Source organism: Dacryopinax primogenitus (genome assembly GCF_000292625.1).
Source record: "Dacryopinax primogenitus strain DJM-731 SS1 chromosome Unknown DACRYscaffold_17, whole genome shotgun sequence".
Classification (NCBI taxonomy): domain Eukaryota; kingdom Fungi; phylum Basidiomycota; class Dacrymycetes; order Dacrymycetales; family Dacrymycetaceae; genus Dacryopinax; species Dacryopinax primogenitus.
In genome coordinates this window covers 353,916-374,182 of record NW_024467214.1, presented here as the reverse complement: position 1 = coordinate 374,182, position 20,267 = coordinate 353,916, and the positions used below count along the sequence as shown (strand labels likewise).

General features: G+C 50.8%; 10 protein-coding genes across 10 annotated transcripts; 6 read left to right on the top strand and 4 right to left on the bottom strand.

The window, feature by feature from the left end:
* Positions 1-30: 30 nt before the first annotated feature.
* DACRYDRAFT_110326 (YL1-domain-containing protein) lies at positions 31-2,016 on the bottom strand (the record flags this gene model as incomplete). The annotated part of the gene is made up of 6 exons (XM_040769039.1): positions 31-326; positions 378-1,308; positions 1,365-1,610; positions 1,659-1,771; positions 1,824-1,909; positions 1,961-2,016. The coding sequence occupies 6 exons, from the start codon at positions 2,014-2,016 to the stop codon at positions 31-33; spliced, it is 1,728 nt and encodes a 575-aa protein (XP_040625897.1).
* A 775-nt stretch (positions 2,017-2,791) lies between these two features.
* Positions 2,792-4,022, top strand: DACRYDRAFT_96291 (Clavaminate synthase-like protein; the record flags this gene model as incomplete). The annotated part of the gene is made up of 3 exons (XM_040777358.1): positions 2,792-3,213; positions 3,263-3,892; positions 4,002-4,022. Exons 1-3 carry the CDS (start codon positions 2,842-2,844, stop codon positions 4,020-4,022), a joined length of 1,023 nt encoding a protein of 340 aa, XP_040625896.1. The 5' UTR covers positions 2,792-2,841.
* A 208-nt stretch (positions 4,023-4,230) lies between these two features.
* DACRYDRAFT_24099 (uncharacterized protein) lies at positions 4,231-5,542 on the bottom strand. The gene is made up of 4 exons (XM_040773544.1): positions 5,437-5,542; positions 5,080-5,211; positions 4,629-4,973; positions 4,231-4,577 (listed from the first exon to the last, which is right to left on the bottom strand). Exons 2-4 carry the CDS (start codon positions 5,209-5,211, stop codon positions 4,446-4,448), a joined length of 609 nt encoding a protein of 202 aa, XP_040625895.1. The 5' UTR covers positions 5,437-5,542; the 3' UTR covers positions 4,231-4,445.
* A 305-nt stretch (positions 5,543-5,847) lies between these two features.
* DACRYDRAFT_56534 (uncharacterized protein) lies at positions 5,848-6,103 on the top strand (the record flags this gene model as incomplete). Its single annotated transcript, XM_040775380.1, has 2 exons — positions 5,848-5,942; positions 5,992-6,103. Coding segments are annotated over 2 exons (207 nt in total), but the record flags the coding sequence as incomplete, so codon positions are not given.
* A 101-nt stretch (positions 6,104-6,204) lies between these two features.
* On the bottom strand, positions 6,205-6,751 carry DACRYDRAFT_56314 (DNA-directed RNA polymerase polypeptide; the record flags this gene model as incomplete). The annotated part of the gene is made up of 4 exons (XM_040775367.1): positions 6,205-6,249; positions 6,317-6,402; positions 6,468-6,587; positions 6,637-6,751. The coding sequence occupies 4 exons, from the start codon at positions 6,749-6,751 to the stop codon at positions 6,205-6,207; spliced, it is 366 nt and encodes a 121-aa protein (XP_040625893.1).
* A 216-nt stretch (positions 6,752-6,967) lies between these two features.
* Positions 6,968-9,088, top strand: DACRYDRAFT_118291 (ARM repeat-containing protein; the record flags this gene model as incomplete). Its single annotated transcript, XM_040770557.1, has 1 exon — positions 6,968-9,088. One exon carries the CDS (start codon positions 6,968-6,970, stop codon positions 9,023-9,025), a length of 2,058 nt encoding a protein of 685 aa, XP_040625892.1. The 3' UTR covers positions 9,026-9,088.
* A 925-nt stretch (positions 9,089-10,013) lies between these two features.
* Positions 10,014-10,392, bottom strand: DACRYDRAFT_56885 (uncharacterized protein; the record flags this gene model as incomplete). Its single annotated transcript, XM_040775405.1, has 2 exons — positions 10,014-10,101; positions 10,154-10,392. Coding segments are annotated over 2 exons (327 nt in total), but the record flags the coding sequence as incomplete, so codon positions are not given.
* An 863-nt stretch (positions 10,393-11,255) lies between these two features.
* On the top strand, positions 11,256-14,388 carry DACRYDRAFT_24095 (auxin efflux carrier). The gene is made up of 13 exons (XM_040773543.1): positions 11,256-11,518; positions 11,572-11,591; positions 11,644-11,696; positions 11,748-11,888; positions 11,940-12,024; positions 12,083-12,928; positions 12,979-13,003; positions 13,060-13,120; positions 13,170-13,721; positions 13,771-13,923; positions 13,971-13,994; positions 14,049-14,127; positions 14,182-14,388. Exons 1-9 carry the CDS (start codon positions 11,357-11,359, stop codon positions 13,247-13,249), a joined length of 1,473 nt encoding a protein of 490 aa, XP_040625890.1. The 5' UTR covers positions 11,256-11,356; the 3' UTR covers positions 13,250-13,721; positions 13,771-13,923; positions 13,971-13,994; positions 14,049-14,127; positions 14,182-14,388.
* A 1,088-nt stretch (positions 14,389-15,476) lies between these two features.
* On the top strand, positions 15,477-16,288 carry DACRYDRAFT_17675 (uncharacterized protein; the record flags this gene model as incomplete). Its single annotated transcript, XM_040771296.1, has 3 exons — positions 15,477-15,704; positions 15,760-15,994; positions 16,185-16,288. The coding sequence occupies 3 exons, from the start codon at positions 15,477-15,479 to the stop codon at positions 16,286-16,288; spliced, it is 567 nt and encodes a 188-aa protein (XP_040625889.1).
* Positions 16,289-18,898: 2,610 nt separating this feature from the next.
* On the top strand, positions 18,899-19,447 carry DACRYDRAFT_17674 (uncharacterized protein; the record flags this gene model as incomplete). The annotated part of the gene is made up of 1 exon (XM_040771295.1): positions 18,899-19,447. One exon carries the CDS (start codon positions 18,899-18,901, stop codon positions 19,445-19,447), a length of 549 nt encoding a protein of 182 aa, XP_040625888.1.
* Between the last annotated feature and the right edge of the window lie 820 nt (positions 19,448-20,267).

Genomic DNA, 20,267 nt, shown 5'->3' with positions numbered 1-20,267 from the left:
GCATACTAACAAAACAATGACAACTCCAATTCATATTACCGCGGCAGCATCATTCATCTCCACGTCTTCCTCCTTCCTGGTGTCAGGTATCTTCTGCCGAGGCATCACACCCCTAACAAAGCTGTTCCAAGCCTCTGGAACTCCCTTCGCGCCTTCCTCCTTCTCATCCCCAAAATACACGCCTCTTCCGTCGCCCCACGCATATTCATGTTGCGTCAGCCGTCGCAATACACGGTATGCTTTGGCGTTCGCGTAGGGGATTCCGGTGGAGGGATCGCGATAGGGTGCAGGGAGACCTGTCATTGGACACATGGGCGGCCTGCGGTCTATATCACTGTCAGCGGTAAAGCCAACGAGTTTATCTTAGCCAGACTCACAAATCGGCCGATTGCGAGCTGGTACAACTCTGAGGTTTCCCCAATCCACGTGATCTCCAAACAGTGCTCCCATCTCCTCAACCCATGTCCATGGTACTTTCGCCTTCGACTTGGCCTGAGTGTCGCTCTCCCCTTCGTCGTCCGAAATCAGTTCCTGGGGTATAAGGTCTTTGAGAGCAATGAGGTTTCGCATTTGGAGGTGCATGTCTTCCGTCAGTGGTCCTTGTGATTGCGCCGGCGCAGACGGGCCAGTAGCTGGAAGGGATGTATCGGTGTTGGGTACGCCTTCGGGACCACCGAACGGGACAGGGTGAATTTCTTCCTGAGGTATGGCAGCAGCGGGCACTCCCAAAGACAACTCCTGTTGGTTCGCCTCTCCGACCTCAGCTTGTGGAGCTTCAGTGGAATTTGCAGTTGCATCTTCGTGCTGAACATCTATGGTACCATTTGTCGCTGCCGTTGCCTGTGGGGATGCCTCTATGGCCACGCCCACTGACACCCTTTCTTGTTCCCCACTTTGTTTTGCTTCGGATTCATCGGCAATCGACATCCTTTGAGCGGGCGACACAGATTCAAGAATGGGACGTGTGTCTTCAGCCGGCTTGCTGCCTTGAGCGAGATCCTCCGTCTCATTTTGGGCAGAATTTGTCACGGCCAATGTGTGCGCTTCCCAAAGATGCGTCGTTCCGGGTTCGATTACCTGCACCAGCGGCACTTTGATCTCCTCTGCCCGACTCACGAAACTCAGTACACCACCCTCATGCACCGTCTTCCTCACAACTCTCGCTACCCGCTTCTTCTCCTCCTCTCTGGCTAAGAAGTCTTTGAGAGACTGGACGTTGCGCTCTTCCAGCTCAAGGGCGTCTGCAATGAGCTGGTCTTGAGTTTTGCGTGGAACAGTGGGGCGCTTGGGTTTGTGCATTAGGGACGCCTTGGAATAGTGTTAGTGGGATGACATAATGACTGGACGCTCTACAGTGTACACACCCGGCGAGCAGCATCCTCTTTCAGCTTTCTCTCCAAGTTGAGCTTCGCCGTTTGTGCGCTAGCTCGCGAGCTCTGTCGCCTCCGAAAAGGAAGCCCTTTCACATTATCACCCGGAAGAGCAGCTTCTGGAGGTAGAGCAATGGAAACGTGCTTTGGCAGTTTTGGGCGTGGTTCGACCGGTTTCGCGGGGGGCTTTTTGGTGAAAAGGGAGGTCGTCGTTGTTCGTTCCACCTTCTTTCGCACAGCCTTTGTAGCATTTTAAAATATGTATTAACATTGAGGAGATATACACACCGCTCGGTGGGCTTTCTCTTCTCGTAATATTGCTTTCTCCTGCGTGTCTTCATCCTCATCCTGTTCTTCTTCTGTGCTCGCAAAGTCCGACTCGAAGACATCTTCCTCCTCGACTATTTCAACATCATAAGTCATTCATTGACACTGAGATTAACCTAAACTTACCTTGATCCCCAACGAACTCAATGTCACCCTCCTCCTCGGCGAACATCTCTTCCGCCTCAAACTCAACATCCAAAAGGGCGCGCATTCTGGCGTAACAAGATTAGCTATATCTGGAACTCGTAAACAGGGATGCATACCGGTTTCCGGCATTGGAGCGCCGCTCGCGTTGTGCGGCTAGTGGTGGAGAGGACATGATGGTCGAACGCCGATGACTGCAAGAATCGGTATCAATGAAGAACAGTTCTTAGTGGCTGTGAAAGACAATGCAATTATTAGGGTTCTGTTTGTTACATAGCAATATCAAGTCTAATATTATTGCTTTTACTCCTCCCTTCGAACGTTCAACCCACCCTTCCTCTATTTGCTCCTCCCCTCCCATTCCCCTATCCAAGTGCAACGAACTCTGTGACGTGCCACGTTTTACCACAAGGCCCTCCATAATAGCACGATCTTCGAATTCTTACTGGGCAGAGACTAGGGAAGAGTGAAGGATTGAGTTAGGACAGTACCTGGAAGCTGCAGTACTGGCAGGGACATGTATGACAGCTTATCCCGAATGCTTCTGCTATAGTCAGGGTATAATAGACCATGGCATCCTTCACAAGTGGTGTGATATTAATGTCAGGGGCATGGTGGAGGAGTCTTTAAACAACTTGAGCGCTCCACACTGAACAAAAATTGAGTCCTAAAGGCCGAGATTAGAAGGTTAACCGCCTTGCCAAGCAACTATTAGTGGCTCGAATTGGTGTTACTACCCCATGGGGCGGCTGTGGGGTGACTTGGAGGCGCGCGTGCCTTCCGTCCCTGTTGTACCTTCTTCCTGTCTGTACACCTCCACCATCGGCATACCGGACGGACAGCGCACTTGCGGGTTCCTAACCTCGTTTGGACTCACAGCGGGACGTAAACTGGACAGCTTGCCGATGTATATAATGCCTGGGGAGCTAGAGGCTCTCATCGGCTTCCACCTTCCACATTTCTCCCTGCGTCGCCTTGAACAGCGGACGATATTCCATCCATGGGCGACGTTCCTTCTTTCGCATCTCTCCCGCCTTTCCCAAATGACATCGAGACTGCTCCTCTCGTGACAATCGAACTCAAGAAACTCCTCGCGAACGACGCAAACGAGGCGGCAAGGCTGTTCACATGCGGCAAGGAGCTCGGCTTCTACTACCTCAACCTCATGGGGTGTGAACAAGGGGAGAGGCTATTCTACGACGCCCAACGCTTGCTCTCGCTCGAGAAGCAGTTCTTTGATCTTCCACTCGAGGAGAAGGCACTCGCGGACCGTGACACGCTCAAGGGCGCCAACGGTTACTACGGTTACAAGGGATACGGGAAGTCCATCATGGACGCTAAGGGCACACGAGACAAGCATGAGTGCTTCAATGCAAGTCTGTGCCACTGGTTGTTGCACATTTGACTGATGCCTGCTCTAGTTGAAGAAGGATGATATCGTCGGCAACACCGAACCGCTCGATTCGCCTCAGCTGATCAAGGACAACAGGGACCTTTTCCGCTCCTATGCCCTCAACGCACAGAGCATCATCATATTGATGCTTGGGATTTTCAATGATCAGCTCGGTCTTCCGGCAGGGACATTGCAGAATCTGCATCGTCTCAAAGCTGAGTCCGGTGACCACGTCCGTTTCCTGACCGCCCCACCCCAACCGCCAGAGGAACGTGGTGTCAACGCAGGTGCACACACCGACTTCGGTTCCCTCACTGTCCTCTTCAACTGGCTTGGCGGACTCCAAGTTCAGCTACCCGGCACAACCAACTGGACTTATGTTCGCCCTGTCCCTGGGTGCGCCATCGTCAATCTTGGCGACGCAATGGTCAAGTTCACTGCTGGCCTGCTCCGCTCCAACATCCACCGTGTCGTTACTCCACCAGGAAGACAGGCAGAGGAAACGCGCTATTCGCTCGTCTACTTCAGCCGACCCGAGGACACCGTACCCCTCCAGCGGTTGAAGGGAGGCTTGATCGATGAGCAACCCCACACAAATACTCCGGAAGAGGCTCTCACAAGCAAGCAATGGATCCTCAAGCGCGGACTGGCAAATAAGGTGACAGAAGATTGGACACCCCAGAAGTTCCTGGAGAGCCGTGGAACCGAGGGAGGCCGGGAATCTTATTACTAGCTTATGTGCCATAGTTATACTGTACTACCCGCAGATGGTGGCTCTGCGTTTGTGAACGTATTATAAAGAGTTTGACGGTCGGTGTTGATTTTGTAATTCGTTTTTTATGTGCTGGAGTCGTTGGTGAATGTAGTTGTTTGTTCATCCATCACCCACATCCCCGCCTTATGAATCTCTTGTCCGAGGCTGAACGAGCACGCCGGCCGACCGTGACCCCTTTGTACAGCGGGTACCGAGTGATATGCATCACCGCGAAAGGGAGATGATCTAGGGCTGAACAGGTTTTATAAGCAGAAGGGAAAAGCCATAGAAACGTGTACTACATCGATTCGGAGGGGAGTTCGTAACGTTAAAATGAAATAGGCTATAGGCGATTCGGGTGAACAAGTAGAAAGACGGGTTGTGAGAGCAACATGACTGTATCCAGACAAGGGATACCGGTCTCTTTAGGCGATGGGGAAGAACTAGCAAAGCACGATCAGAGCGCATTGGCAGATGCAACCTTGGCGCGCAGGTCATCAGACGTCGCGGTCGTAGTAGCGGGAGGCGGAGCACGGCGAGAGCCGTCGAGGAGAGGGCGAGCAACAGTGAGATACAACACGCGAGCACCCTGAGAGAATCGTTAATCGACAACACAAAACAAATACGCACACCAGCGTACCTTGGTCGCAGGAAGCTGCAGCCAGATGACAAACGCAGTCTTGAAGACGTAATAGAATGGTAGGTAGTAAAGGACAGCGCTGAGGGCGACCGACTCGAGGAAGTTGAAGAAACCGAAGACGATCCAGTAAGTGAGCCATTGGATGTCGTCATCAGCCTCTTTCGTTTCCAGCGCACGGAAGGACAGGTAAGCTGGGAGAAGCCAACCAATGAAGTTACTGATGGGAGCAGCAAGCGCGTTGAACAGCATGCCGATGAGCAGGAGGACGAAGGTGCCGAGGAAGACCCATGCCTTGGGCACTGAAGTCTTCTGCTCAATTTGGTTCATGTACGGATACTTGCCGAGCTGGTGTATGGGGCCAAGTTCGCACACAGAGGCGAGGCAAGCACGAGGTTGAAGAGCACAGAGGAACGCGTCAGAGAGAATTTCCCGCGGAGCAACGGATACATACCTCCTTGTCAAGTTGGGAGACATAGTAGTTGGCCCGATCTTGGATCTGCTTGGCGACTGGGTGATTGAGGATTTGGTCGGCTGCAGACTTTGTCTTCGCCTGGCCGGCTTGGACGTTGGCTTGGTAGGACATCTGCAGGGCGGGGGGAGATGACAAGTGCAGAAACAGAGGGTGTGGGGGAAGGCAGCGAGTGAGGAGATGGAGGATGCAGAGGAGGGCCAAGAGGGGTGGTGGGGGCAGATTAGGACGTGGAGAGGGGTGATAACGTGGTAGCGCAGTGGGCGGAAAGGAGGCAAAAGACGTGAGGCAACGGTGAGCATACACGTCGCTGATTACGAGATTGAAAGGAAGACAAACCTTTTATAGACTTGATTTCGTGAAGAGTTAGGTGTTGCTCAATAGGGAGAACAAGGTGATGGTGAGAATACAAGATGAATTTACTGATACGACGCTTTTGAGTTTTTACTCGAGGAGGAAGAGAGAACGGAGGGAGAGAGGAAACGGAGGGGCGTCCGTGCGTCAGTGACCCACGTCATCCACCAATCAGATCCCGTCTCACAAGGAAAGGACTCAGATTTGTTCCCGCTGCTGTGCTCCTCTGATCCCGTGATGCCGTCGCATCTTGCTAAAACCGAATCTACTAAAGGGCCTTGACACGTCTACCACAGAGAATGGCCATGGAGTCGTATTCCCAAATACGCGTATGTGCAGATCATTATTGTTTAGAAATAATCACTCAATATTCCTCAGGAACTGTATGCACGCCTACCGCCTTTCAGTCCTGCAATACCCACCACTCTCCTTCCTTATATCGCTCTATTGCTTTGCTCGGCTGCTTTCCTCCTGGGGTTCTACTTCACAACGTATGTCTCGAGTCTCAGTGTCCATATGCGATCTTAAACCACGGCGCAGTCTACCCAAAACTGCCTTCTCAATCAGAGAAGTACTCGTTGCGCTAGTGGCCAGTATATTGGCAGGGTTCGGCATCGTAGCACTCTTCAACTATTTGGGTGTATACGTATAACACGCATTGCAACAGAGTGTGTGTGATAGGATACAAAGGCGGCATAACGGCTCACGGCAGAAGTCACAGGAGGGAGAATCAGAGACGCGTGAAACCCAGAATCATCCGTTTTGTCGCCATGTATGCTTGCACTCTGGGTTGAGACACTGGAAAAGCAACGTATTAGGACACACATAACATCGGTATTATGAGACGCAAGGAGAGCACACGCACAGAATAAATCAGCGTAGCGCCTTCATCGGCACTTCGCATTTGCTTCTCTTTGTACGTACTCTCACGATGACCGCATTTTGGGCATTCTTCATTACTCTAAGTGTGCATTGTAGTGAGTCACTGGGTAACGAATTCATATGGATAGCAAGACGCGCCTTGGTGTCCAAGTCTCCCCCGATGTGCGCCCGTGTCCTGGTCGTTCGTTTCAGTCGCAGAGGAGAGGGGATCGATTCGAGTGTCGAGACCGTCGTCACCTCAATATTCTCATATGCTGTACAATGTCATTGTCTAGGACAGTGATTAGAAAAGGGATGACTTACACGATGCGGGCTCCCGATATTGACACTGCTCACATTCAACATACTTGAGGTTGTCCTCGACAGGGAGAGAAAGAAGGGTACCACACTCGGGGCAGAATAGTAGTGTTCCTAGCATGGCACATAGCATAAGTATTTAGTATGGAGTGCGATATAATCATGCGTGATATATGCGCTCACCAATTTTCTCTGCGCGTCGCTTTGGCATGGTGTGGCGATCTCGAAGTTATCACCTAACTCAAATCATGCAGCGAATAATTTCGGGGTTCAGGGACCAAATTCAAGCGCCCGTTCAGTCACAGTTCCCTGTTTACCCCTAAAAAGGCCGCACGCAATGTCCATCGCTTTGAAAACGTCCACGGCTATCATCATCTCTGAGGAAGAAATCGATGCTTTGTTTGCTTTTCTTTCCCCCTCACAACCTAAAGATGTCCGCACTCAAGGAACAGTGACGTTCGCCACTTATGTGTCTCACACCCGACAGGGCAAATCCCCCGAAGCTGGCACAGCAGAGATCGAGCGCACTCTCACAGTACCGCTTGAAGCACGAATCAGCTCTACGGACGTTTCGAAAGCGTTGGAGGGCCTTGCGTTGTTGACAACGCTTTTTACCGTCGATCCTCTCTCAGGTACCGCCCTGCTGGCCAATGAGGGACTCCAGAGTCATCTGACTGACCTTCCCGACATATTCCCCGGCAATAATGAAATCGAGGGCTCTCTTGCGGGATTGCTCTCCCAGGCATCAGACGTGAAAGCTTGCCGAGCATTGGTCAGCAAAGACTGGGGTGCCTTTCTCAGGCGCGCTGCGAATAGGGGAGGAGAAGGGACGAAGACAAGGGCCATGCTGGCCCTGCTGAAGCTGTCGCACGGAGGAGAGGGAGGTGGTGATGTTAACGAGAAAGGTGTCGATGTACAACAAGAGGAAGAAATTGTCCTGGCTAGGAGCCTCGCCCAGGAGCTAGTCTGCGAGGTCGAGAAAACGGATGAACCACTCGATACTGTTGAAGCTCTCGCCCACCTTTCCATGACCCCAGCAGTTCGGGAGGACCTCTCCAGAAACAGCCCATTTCTTCGCTCTCTCTTTGTACTTGCACAATGGAAGAAGCGCGCAACACTTCCGCTGCTCTATGGTGTCTCTGTCATCATTTGCAACATAGTAACCTATCGACCCAAGCTTGCTGGCGATGAGGCCCAACTAGACCGACTAAGACGGATGGCCAAAGGAGGCATGGTCCATGGCAGCCACAAACTCAGGGATGAGCCCATACCCAAGCTGGAGATGGATGAAGCCGTCCAAGAACGGTGCCGACGACTGCTGAAGGCGGGTGTTGTACCTGTACTCGTGGCACTTACGAGAAGCGGAGGTGACAGCGCAGGAGTGCGTGCCAGTGTCGGAGGATCATTCCTCAGCTTGGCCGAGGACAAGGAAAACCGTGGATTGATCATTCAAGCTGGGGGCGCAAAAGCGCTGCAAACTATTATTCAAACCATGCTTGCTGAAGTCTCCAAGGCACCATCCTCCTCTCTGGATCCACCGCACACTGATGCAGTCCTTCTCTCACCGATACAAGCGCTTGCGAAACTTGCTATTACCTCCTCTCCTCTTCTGCTCTTTGGTCCTACTCCGGCTTCCTCCATCGACGCGATTCGGCCTTTTTGCACCATGTTGTCAAATTCTCAGTCTTCTCTCCTACAACAGTTTGAGGCTCTCATGGCTCTCACCAATCTCGCCTCCCTGGGACCCGAAATCAGCAATCGCATATCAGGACAACCGGGTTCACTGAGCCTCCTTGATCAACTCATGCTCCACGACAATACTCTTTTGCGCCGCGCATCCGTTGAGCTCGTCTGTAACCTAGTATCTTACCAAGCGATCTTCCAGAGATACACGACCGATCCGGGTTCCAAGGGCCGACTTCACGTGCTTTTGGCGCTGTCCGATGTTGACGACAAGCCCACACGTCTCGCCGCAAGTGGTGCGCTCGCCATGCTTACCGACTCTCCCGAAGCGTGCAACGCCCTGCTGTCGTTGCCTAAAGGGGCACAGAATACTTTCACTATCGTCGCGCAGCTCATCGATCCGGGCCTCGTGCCGAAGATCGTAGAACTCGATTCATCTGAGCCTCTCTCCGAATCGGATATGTCTGACAATAGGTCAAATGAGGCCCCCGATCCAGGGCTGCAGCATCGTGGTACACTCTTGCTCAGAAATTTGCTGCTCAATACGAAACCACAAGCTGACGCTAGGGTTGCAGAAAAGGCTGGCGCGGTGCTGGCCCTCGTCACGATGCTCAAGACATTCCAGCGCAAGGAAGGGTGCGAAGGAATGGTTACGGCTGCGGTAGAGTCCTTGACGTGGTTTGTGCGGAACGGGGTCAGAATACAAGAGTGATATCGTCTTCTTTGTTTGCTTGGCGGTTATTGGGATCATGGTCAGTATGAGAAGGGTGCGGCCGGAGAAACACACTGGTTTCGATAAGGAGTAATCTTAGGGTAGACAGAGTCGATGTAGTAGTAATTGCAACGACAGGTTGGGCTTGATTCACTATTCAAGGTCTGCAATAAGGATCCTTGAGGGAATGGTCAACCTTGAGAAAAGAAACAAAGTAACCTTATCGGCGATGGCATGCTAACGGATGAAGCTTTTGACAATGGCGAATAGTGACTATGATTCGTAGTAACCTGGAGAGGAATCATAGAGTCATACAGCTGCAAAAGGCCACACGCACATGCCGCCGGAGCATGCAGTTTGCCTAGGCATACATGCAAATGCACGAAGAGCAATGTCAGCCTGCAATGGCGCCGCACAAGACCATTCTAACAGTCATTTGTCGGGACCTGGTGCGCTAACAGCGATCCTTTGTGAGACTGGAGGTCGATTCACCGTCGCAGGTAGCTCTCGGACTCGTATAACTCGCACGCACAGAATTGGGGTCGCCAAGGTAGCTTCTCATAGTCCATTATTATCCTGATCTGTGCCGTAGAATATGACGGATCAAGGCAATGCAATATCCCGGTACATTGCCTCAAGCATCTAGCTCCGCAAGGTCATTCCAGGGGAAAGACAACGCCACTAGACTCAAGGCCATGGTGAAGCATATCGTGCACTTCAGGCGACTAACGTGCATGCATGGCTCGGCCAAAACATGGCGGTTAGCCCTACACAAGCCGCAGTGCGTCTTTCGCATTTCGGTACATCCATTGCAAAGTAATGCTTAGTTTACATGAAGATCGTAGATCTTGGGAGTATTACAGATCGAGGGGTGTCAGAGGCAGTCGTTCCTTGCGATATATGCAAAGTGGATGTCATACGACGGTGTCATCAGGACAATTGCATCAGCTGTTCGATTTGTTCTCGCTGCGTGTAATAGGTTGCCGCCTCAGAGTTGCACGCTCTGACCGACGTTGAACGATTCACCACAGCCGCACGCGTCCTTGATGTTAGGGTTCTTGAACACGAACTTGGAGCTGTCAATCTGATGAGGCAGTCGCACGGAACAGTAAAAAGATAAGAGCACACCTAAGGAGATCCTCCCTCCAATCCATCTCGCTCCCAATAATGCTAAACAGGGCCTTGGAGTCGATCAGGACCTGCACACCCTCCTGCTCGACGACCTCGTCGAACGATCCAGGTTTTGCGACATACTCGAGGTGGTACGACATGCCAGCGCAGCCCTTCTGACGAACGCCGATGCGCAGGTGGGTTGGGGTAGGAGATTGGAGCAGAGAACGTAGGCGTTCGATTGCAGTGGCGGTCTGTCCGATCAGTCAGCACGCCAGCCAGAATGCAGAGAAGAGAGGACTCGCCAATGTGATTGCAGCCTTACTGCTCTTGATGGGTCTTCTTCTAGCGGGTACGGCAGGAGCCTTGCCCGGTCCCTCTCTGAGAACGACGGGAGGCGTCTCCACCTTGTGTTCACCGGGTATGGGAGTAGCGCTTGGCCCTAAGGAGTTACTGGGCGCAGCTGCAAGAGGTGAGGTCGCAGCGAGTGTTGCTTCGCAGCGGTGGGGGGTGAAGAAGAGAGAAGGTCGAGGTCGAGAGTGGGTGAGGGGGAGAAGAAAGGGATATGATGGCCGAACATATGAGGTTCTCAGTGCTTGCATGATGGATAAGCAACGAGTTGGTGGATGAATGAGGGAGGGAGATATCGACCCAAGTGGATGGGCTTGTTGTATACGCTTGTGCGCCCGACGTTTACGGTCTACAAGGAGGAAGGGGTGGTGGTGGTGGTCAGAAATGAAGGAAAGAGGAAGGCGGCGCTGGGAAGGGAGGCATTCGGCGGTGTCCGGTCGTCGGACGTCGGCAAAAAGGTTTGGCTCGTTGGTTGCAGCAGTGCCAGAGGCTGACTAAGCTCGCCTCCACTAATTCCCCTTCACCCCATTGGCTGGTTCGCGTTCCCGCCCAGCGCTTCATTTCCTTCTGCGGCATCAATTTAGCTTTCTCGAAATGGTCGCAGTTCCGCATCCGATCATCCTCTGATCAAGGCAAAAAAAATGATCGGGACGATTGGGCAGCAAGGGCCCGGATCGAAGGCCGCGTACGAGGGTGCAGGCGCCGACCGGCCCGGAAACACTTCGGATCCCTCGGTACAACCAACGTCCTCATACACAGCTGGCCCAGTACTTACCTCATGGCCGGATTTTCTGTCTTCTATCTTCTTAATCACTTCTGTTAAAAGCCGGCATTTGGGGCCATTTGCTTTGCCAGCTCTTGCCCATCATCATGTCGTCAGGCCAAGATCAAACACCGGCACTTGGCGCAATAATATGGCTTGCCGTGCGCCCAATGATCCGCCTTGTTGCCTCAGTGTCTTTTGGATATCTGTTGTCGAAAAAAGACCTTCTTAGTGCGGGTGCCGCTCGAGGCTTGGGACAGATAATACTCGTACGCTATCCCTCTCGCATATGTCCGGCCAAAAGTTGACGAGTCGATCTCAGAATGTCACTCTCCCATGTCTGTGCGTACATCTTCAGGAGAAGACTCTGTGCCACGCCTGACCCTGAACACAGTATGCTGGCCAAGCTGGTACCGGCGTTCAACTCTCAGAATGTCGCTGCGCTAGGTCTGTCTTCGCTGGATCCACACGCTCAAAGGCCTTACTCATCGCTGGAAGGCCCACTTGTCTTAGTGGCCTTACTGTACCAGGTCATCGGCTTCGTATTTGCATATGTTATTCGCATCGTGTTCTATGTACCACCGCGGTTCCAACGAGGTATCCTTGTAGCTGGCGCGTGGAGCAACTGGGGTGATGTTCGTGAGCAAAGAACGGCTTTTCATAGTAACTCCCAGGCTGACCTTGTCACAGCGGTTGCCGTGCTCACGAGTATTACTAGCCAAGCACCCTTCAATCCCTCCACAGATTCAACGTTGGCAGTTGCATATATCGCCCCGTGAGCTAGCGTTTGCCGTTCCATGGCTTTCCATGCCCTCTAAGGTATTACTTTGAAGATTCCTGTTGGTGTACACAATTACGCTGTTCCCGCTGGGCGGCTATCGCTTGCTCCTCAGAGATTTCAAGAATCAGGACCCCATGGTAGAAGAAGGAGGTGACCCTGGGATCCGTGCTCGACTGAGAAACCACATCGACCTTTTCCGGAACAAGCTGGCTGATGTTTGCTCCATTGCTGGTAGGTTTGGCAGTTCGACAAGGCAGAATTCTGCAGAATGCGAAAAAATAGGAGAAGCAAAGAGCACCACCGAAGATACATCTGCAGAGCAGGTGGCAGAAGTCCACAATAGACGGCATGTCACTTTCTTACCCGACGAGTCCACAGTGGCCCCTACGAATGTCGAGCCTTTCTCTCCAAACGGCACCACCCTAAATGGATTAGAAGAAGGCCTACGCGTGCGACCGGTCTCTCCTTTGACCTCCACTGGACCCATTCGCCGGATGCGCGCCTTTTTACTTTCCTTAATAGAGCCTATCACTGTTACAATCCTCGCAGCTATCCTTATCTCGCTTGTTCCGACCTTGAAAGCGCTCTTTGTTCCGGGCGTTGCCGGAGAAAGCATCCCGCCTGCACCTGATGGGCAACCTCCACTGGCGTTTGTGCTCGACATCGCTACTTTCTTTGGCAACGCCTCCGTCCCCCTCGGCCTTCTATGTCTTGGGTCCGCCTTCGCAAGGATGAACATACCACGGCCCCTCCGAAATGCCCCCCTCGCTTCCATGGTCGCGCTTGCATTGGCGAAGATGATCCTCCTTCCGGTCCTTGCAGTGCTCATCGTACAGTGCCTTACATACCACACAAGTCTGATGGACCCCAACGACAAGGTTCTACGCTTTGTTGCCATGTGAGCTGACTTTTATCACTTTACTCCCGAACCTGACTTACGCGCGCAAGCTTTATCTCTGGTGTTCCGACTGCAGTAAGCGGTCTTCCCGTCTCTTTTGACGACTTGCACTTATATCCTGCCATGTACAGACTACACAGGTGTACCTCACCTCCGTCCATTCCCCTTCAGGTGAATGCCAGGATCTTCCAGGTTCGTCAACCAAGTTCGACTGCTGAATGCCTAAGTTAACGTTGCAAAGGTTATCTGATCGCGCAATACGTCGTATATCTGTTTACCGTTGTTATCCTGAGTGCATTTGCCTTGCATATCCTTTTCTAGGCATCATATGTTGGATGAAACCACTCCGTGATCACACATGCAAATCACTGTTAATCCAATGTAGTACACCGTACATAATAGAACATTTCTTCCAGGAAGAGAGGGTCAGTCCGTCCTCTTTGCACGCCCTTGACGATCCAGCGTCACGTGGGGAGGACACTATATACCAGATCTATAATATGGATACCAAAGACGCAGTGCCCTCATGAAGGCCAATCCCGCAAATCGAAATCGCCATCCCACGAGACACGCCCAGCGCTTAATTCGATGTATTCGGGATGTTCGGGAACAGGCTTCTCCTGATCAAATCCATACTTTCGAAATAGACTCTTGAAAGGCTCATTCACTACGGGTATTCGAACGTAGAAGTTGTAAGGTGCCAAGTGCAGACCAGACTCGGTTGATGTCGCATAGGAAAGCAGAAGCCCCAATGTATCGTAGTCATAGCCAGCCCGTATGAATGCAGCCTCTGTCAAAACAGCTCAGTTGGGTGATGCGCGATACTTAAAAAAACTCGCCTGCGATAAAAATCATAACTTCTGCCATTCGCCCCCTGTTGCCAGGATGGAGAAACAAGCGTACTATGCCAATCGTCGGCAGTGCCTTGATCTCCTGATCAGTTAGATCGCTAGCTTGTCTGTCGCGGGGCGCCGCAAGAACAACAGCAACAAAAGCTGGACTATAAATCAGAACGTGTGGTCTTGGTATTGCGACAACTCACTGTCTTCATCTTCCTGCCAAACATCTGCGACAGGTCCTGTCAAGCTGGTTGCATCATGGCAATGCGACATATGCTCACTTGGCAACATGTAATCCTGCTCAATTTCAAGGAGTTCCTCTGCTCTTCCTTCGACCTTATGCAACCATCTTCGGTAAATCTATAGTCACAGTCAATGGGACAGGGCCAATTTATAAGGAGAATGTGGATCCACCTCAACATGCTCTCGTCGATAGGGGACAAATACAACGTTCTGCCCGGTGACAGCCGTCCTCGCATTCAGGTGCATGGATGACCGTAATGAAGGACACAGAAGCCACTGTATTCAGGGTAGATTGACCGAGGACAAAAGGGGAGGCGTAGTCATTGAATGGTCGTGGCGATCAACGTTGTGTCGTTCGCACTATGAGGTTACATATGGGACAAAACCCTGGACATGAGACGCGTCACTCTCAACGCACTCCTCTTCCCCTCCCTACAACCTGCTAATCACCCTGTCCCTTCTGCCGCCATCCCACCACTCCAATGCCATTCCACAACCACTCGCATCCCTCGCACCTGTTCATTTTCTAGTCACTCCCTGAATGTACCGAGAATGTCAAACTTGTCTACCATATCTCTCGCTACGAATAGGGTCTTTTACTCCTAATCCTGAACTGAACGATGCTCCTTCTTCAATCATTTCGGGATCTCGCGTTCTGGCTTCACGTACTTACGCCGGATTATTTCACTGTCCACATCTTCATGGATCACTGCACTCTGGGGTCCTTTCTGCTCGGATACTGTTATGTGGCTGCACGGACAAGAAGCATCTTTCGTTTCCTGCCGGCATGATCAACCACCACATGCACACGGTTGCATGTGCGTCTGCTGAGCGATTACTATTTGGTGCTCGGAAGGTTAGGTCACCACATCGGCGAGCTATAATCAGGACGAAAGCTCTTCTCGGGTGCCCGCACGAACGTCGGTGGGTAGCACTTCTGCGAACCACCAGTCTTGGTTGCGCGCGCGCAACAGGACCTTCCTGCACTTCTGCGGGCACGATCAACCACCACATTGGTGGCTGCCCTCTTTGCCGTCCTCGGGCAAGACCGACAAAGCCTCACGAGTGGGTTCGATCCACCATGGTACCTTTTCTCGCGCATCTCTGGACGTGGTAGGTAGGGATCAGCAAAGGCTCTTCTGCGGGCACGATCAACCACCACACGCATCCATTTCCTCTTCCTTCTTCTACATTGGTATTTCTCACACGTACCTAGCAATAACGTATTTAATATGTAATAAAAATATTATTTATATCAATTGATCCAATAGGGGTAGGGGTTGTGCCCATTTTGCCTCCGTGATCCCAGCCCTTGTGCACAACGTGCATGAGTTCTTCTCCACCTCCTCTCTTCTTTCTGCCATCATCTACACTGTTGAATGTCAAACCCCGCCAAATCCACTAGAGCCTCTCATGTAAATGCTGACTTGGGTACTGGTGGCCAATCCAATGTCCCTAACCCTCCTATGCCCCAGGCCCAAGAAGTTGTGTTGAGCATCTCTCAGGTTGACAAAGACTCCCACACCCTCCTTTTGCAAGTTCACAAGGAAGGCTATGAAGACAAAGATGAGCATGAAGAAGACAATGCAGAAGAAGACAATGACTTGGAGGTGTATCCTGGTGTGCATCTCTTCACAAGGACCAGAGTGAATGGCAAGGATGGAGGGCAGAGCAGCTGCCATGGGTCCCCCCAGGTGAACATCATCTGTTTGCCACTCCTGAGCTATATGCTGACTTGATTGTAACAAGAACTATCCTGCTGTCCATCCTCCCCTCCCTACATCTGACATGGATACTACTGGCCGCAAGCTGAAGAAGAAGAAAAAGCCTAGCAAGATGATGAGCAGCGAGCAGGATGAGTACTCTTGTCTGCAGCAAATGCGCATCATGGAGGAAGGCACAAAAAACACTGAGTTGTTCCTCAATGTCTGCAGCACTTTTGGCAACTTCTGCAATGGATGCAGTGACTCTGTTATCGGAATTTGTCAGTCTGGGTGCTTCCATTGCAGTGTGTGCTGCAAGGCACTTGGTGACAATTGTGCCCCACACAAGGTTGGCCACAACACTTGAGGCTGTTTCTGGTTTGTTATCACTGCTGCTGTCCTCAGCAGCTCCATATACAGTACTGTGCTTTTCTCTCTTTTCTAACCAGAGCACTGATCACTGCTGTTTAGGTATTGTCATTGCCTCTAAGAGTCATCTGGGTGAGAGCATGATGATCCCCTTGGGTGCCCCTCCTGTTGTGAACATCACTGGTGGTGTTTCTCTTCTCCACTAATGTTTTACCTTTCCTGTGTATTCTCACCATCCTCCACTAGTGTTTTACTTTGTCCTGTGCATTCATTCCCACCATATGAATTCCCATTCCTGTGTGCATCAGAATACTGCTTGTTGTTGTAAACTGTGTTCCAATTGCATGACATGCAATTAATGGGTTGACCTCCTGACTCCACCTTGTGTTCAACATGCTGCCGGTACATGTTGATCAGTGTGGCAGCAACTGCCTCATACTGCTTAGGTCTGTGTTTTTTCTGTACACGTCCCTTTAGACCAATTGGTGGTTGATTGTGCCCACAGTGGCATATCATAACATCAATATCAGTCTATATTGTATCTTTACTACATTCATATAATTATACATTAATGTAGTTTTACTGTAGTCCTGGTGTCTCAACTTCCAAAGACTGCTTAGGGCCCAGCACATGAGCAGAACCTGAGTCTTGCAGGCCAAATTGCTGTGTTCAGGAGACTGGAAGCAATTTGCTCCTTGCTATCATTCAGTCACCTCATCTACAGCTCCATTCATGTCAGTACCATAACTAACAGTTAGCTGGGCAATATGCTAACCTACATGCATAAACAAATGGAGAGAGAATACCTATCAAAAGACATCACCTTACCATCATCTATGTTGAACCACCTTTCCCCTGACCAGTGGGTCACCAGCCCTCCAAATGCCTCTGTGGGCACAATCAACCACCACTACTCTCTCAGCAGCCACAGCTGTGAAGGAGATGCCTCTGTGGGCACAATCAACCACCACAACTCTCTCAGCACCCACAGCAGTGATGGAACTGTCTCTGCAGGCACAATCAACCACCACAACTCCCTCAAGAAGCACAGCACTGACAGAGCTGTCTCTGCAGGCACAATCAACCACCACAAATCCATCAAATGTGGCAGGGGCACTTTGAAGAATGCATCTGAGGTGCAGTATGATCATATCTATGCTCACATGTACCCCACAGTCACACATGCTGTTGACATCATGCTGGATGTGATTCAGTGCCCATCAGGCTGTCTTGCATCTGTTTTTGGCTCTAGCTGCAGGAGTAAGGAGTGTGTGTCGCAGCAGAGAATCAGGGAGGAGGAGGAAGTGACGGAGTTGCAATACATTCAGGTGGAGGAAAGCAGGTTGCAGATGGCTGTGACCATCCAGGGGATTATGGATGCTCCTGCAGACTTGATGAATGCAGTGTGGAGCGGCATGCAAAGCCTATGGCAGAAGAACATCTTGGTTTCCATCCCTCCAAAAGTGTAGCAGCCCATTGCACCTATTGACTCATTAGTCTGAAATGTTCTTTTCTTTCCCTCTTCTTGTAACCCCACCATCCTCCACCAGTGTTTTCCAATTATGTGCAGCATTAGCACATGTGTAGGATATATGCCATTGACCAAATGCCCCTCCCAGAAGTGTCTGATGCTTGCCAAACTGGATGGTCCCCTGAATGCATTGTAGCATGACACTGTCACCTCTGATGTTTTATGGCAACCTTCAATCCTGATGTATTCCTCAGTAATCCTCAGCTTGCTGCCAACATGGTATTGCAGCATTTCGAAGCACTCCTGTGCAAGGTCTTGGTCATGGTAAGAATTGACATGGGTGATCATACCCATTTGGAAGTCATCCGGAATGAGACACTGGTGTTCTGGCAAGCAGCCCTTCCAGCATGTCCTTATCAAACATGCTAAGTAATTAGCTAACTGATTCATACCACAGCTCTTCCAGCTGTTTCCTGCTGCTGATGTATCTGCTCTGGAACATGATATAAGGGATATGCTGGCTGAGTTGGATTCCACTCAGTCTAGAAGCACAGACAACATCCTTTGACCTGTTCCTGAGGTTGCCAGCCTATCATTGGCCAGGCATTTTGGTTGTCCCCATATGCATTTCCATCAAGACTATCTATTGCTGGCAGCACAGGTTTTGTCAATATCTGTGCTTGCACATTGGTACAGATGTTCTGCACACACAGTTTGAGGAAGGCTGGTTGAACTAGGTGCTCTCTGACCTGGTTTTCTGCTCTTCAAGATCATCAAACAGCCTGGAGATGTCCCTCAATGACGCTGGGTTGGATGACAGAAGAAGTACCATGACATTTCGCCAGAGCAACTCAATGCATTGGTGAAAGACTGGCACAATTGCTTTCCCAAAAATGGATGTTGACTTCTTGATGGATATCTCACCTCTCAAGGCTATCATATCCTGTTACAAGACCTCACTCAATCTCTTTGCCATATTGATATGATTCCATGTTTGTTTGGTTGCCAAAGAATTCCTCACAGACCATACAAAGTCACTGGGCTGAACACCCTATGGCACCATGATGGACAGCATGGGCTTGTCCATTGGGGTCTTTACATCCACACTTTTGTGGATGGTTTCTTGTGCTGTGTCACCACTATTTGCATCAGTCCCACCAACTGTGCTGACATGGTACTATCAGTCTTTCTTGAAGGCACTGAGCAATTTGGCATCCCATCAAGAGTCTGTGGAGATCATGGCAGCAAGAATGTTTGGGTTGCTCAATGGATGGTGGAACACTGTGGTGTGAATCAGGGCTCCTACATATGGGGCTGATTGGTTCATAACACCTGCATTGAAAGAATGTGGGTCAATGTGACCAATTTGTTTGGACAGAAGTGGGCCTTATTCTTCCTTGACTTGGAGGCCAATGAAGGGCTCAATTGTCATAACAACAACCATCTGTGGCTCTTGCACTGGCTTTTCTTGCAAGACATAAACAACAATGCAACCAGGTTCCAGAATGAATGGAACTTCCATACCATGTCTCTGGCAGAGGGAAACCAACATCCAGTGGACCTTTTCCTCAAGGGGTGTCTGCAGCATGGTGCAAGAGGCATCCAACTGGTCACTGGAAATGACCAACACTACTATGCAAATCTGGGCTCTTATGGATCTGAAGTCAACATTACACTTGCTGAGGCTGAAGAGGACCAGCCAGAGGTCACCATCTCACATGCTGAGACTGAGGTGCAATCCCTGCCAAATGCCCACCTCCAGCCTCTGCCAGCACAGGGGTTCATACATACTCATGGCATCACTGACCAGATGCCAGCATGCCTATCAAATATTGACTTGCTGCCCCCAGATTTGTCCTTTGTCAGCAGAGCATATGGGGCAGCTAGTGAATGAGCTTGCACCCCTCTTCCTGTGAGCAGACCTTTTGACAATGAGGCACAGATGGAGGAGGGCCTTGCACACTTGTGCTGAGTTACAACAACTTGAAAGGTGCAAGATTGACCAATTTCCTGCCTTCTCTGCCTCTATGAGGTGTATATAAATAGGAGATTAAATGTATTTGAAATGAAAAGGGCTGTGGTGGTGTCAGGGCACCAGCTCATTGCTTGGTCAAGAGACATGACTAAGCCTTTATGACATGGAAGTAGCTGGTATACCTTGGCATGTGCTGGAACCTGCTGGAAGGATTGGATGGTCAGGTGACCTGCTGTGCATGGCTGTGCATGACCTCATATGACCTCATCCTTGGTCATATGACCTGATCACCTGACTAGGCTGAGTAAGCAAGATGTTCTAGCAGGTTCCACCACAGAGGTATAAATATAAGGCCTACTCTGCCTGGGGACTGTCTCTTCAGACTTGGTCTCTTAGGATCATCCACAGGTACCTATACTGTAGATAGGTCTTAGTCATCAGGTCTACTCCACTTCCTTGTTGCCTGCTTAGACTCTTGGCACTCTTAGGTGAGCAGACTCAGTCAGCCTGTGTTGCCCTAACAGAAGACCAAGTCTCCAAGTGACAACCTCTGCTTCACCACTCCACCTCTACTCTTACCTGCCTTTACTCTTACCACACACACCCAACACCTGCCTTATTCCATATCCACCATTATGGAACAAGCAGAAGAATTCCCTGATCCCATTTCTATTCTTCAAGCACAGGTCCTAGAGCTGACTCAGCAGCTCCAACAGCTTATGACAGCTTCCTGGAGTAA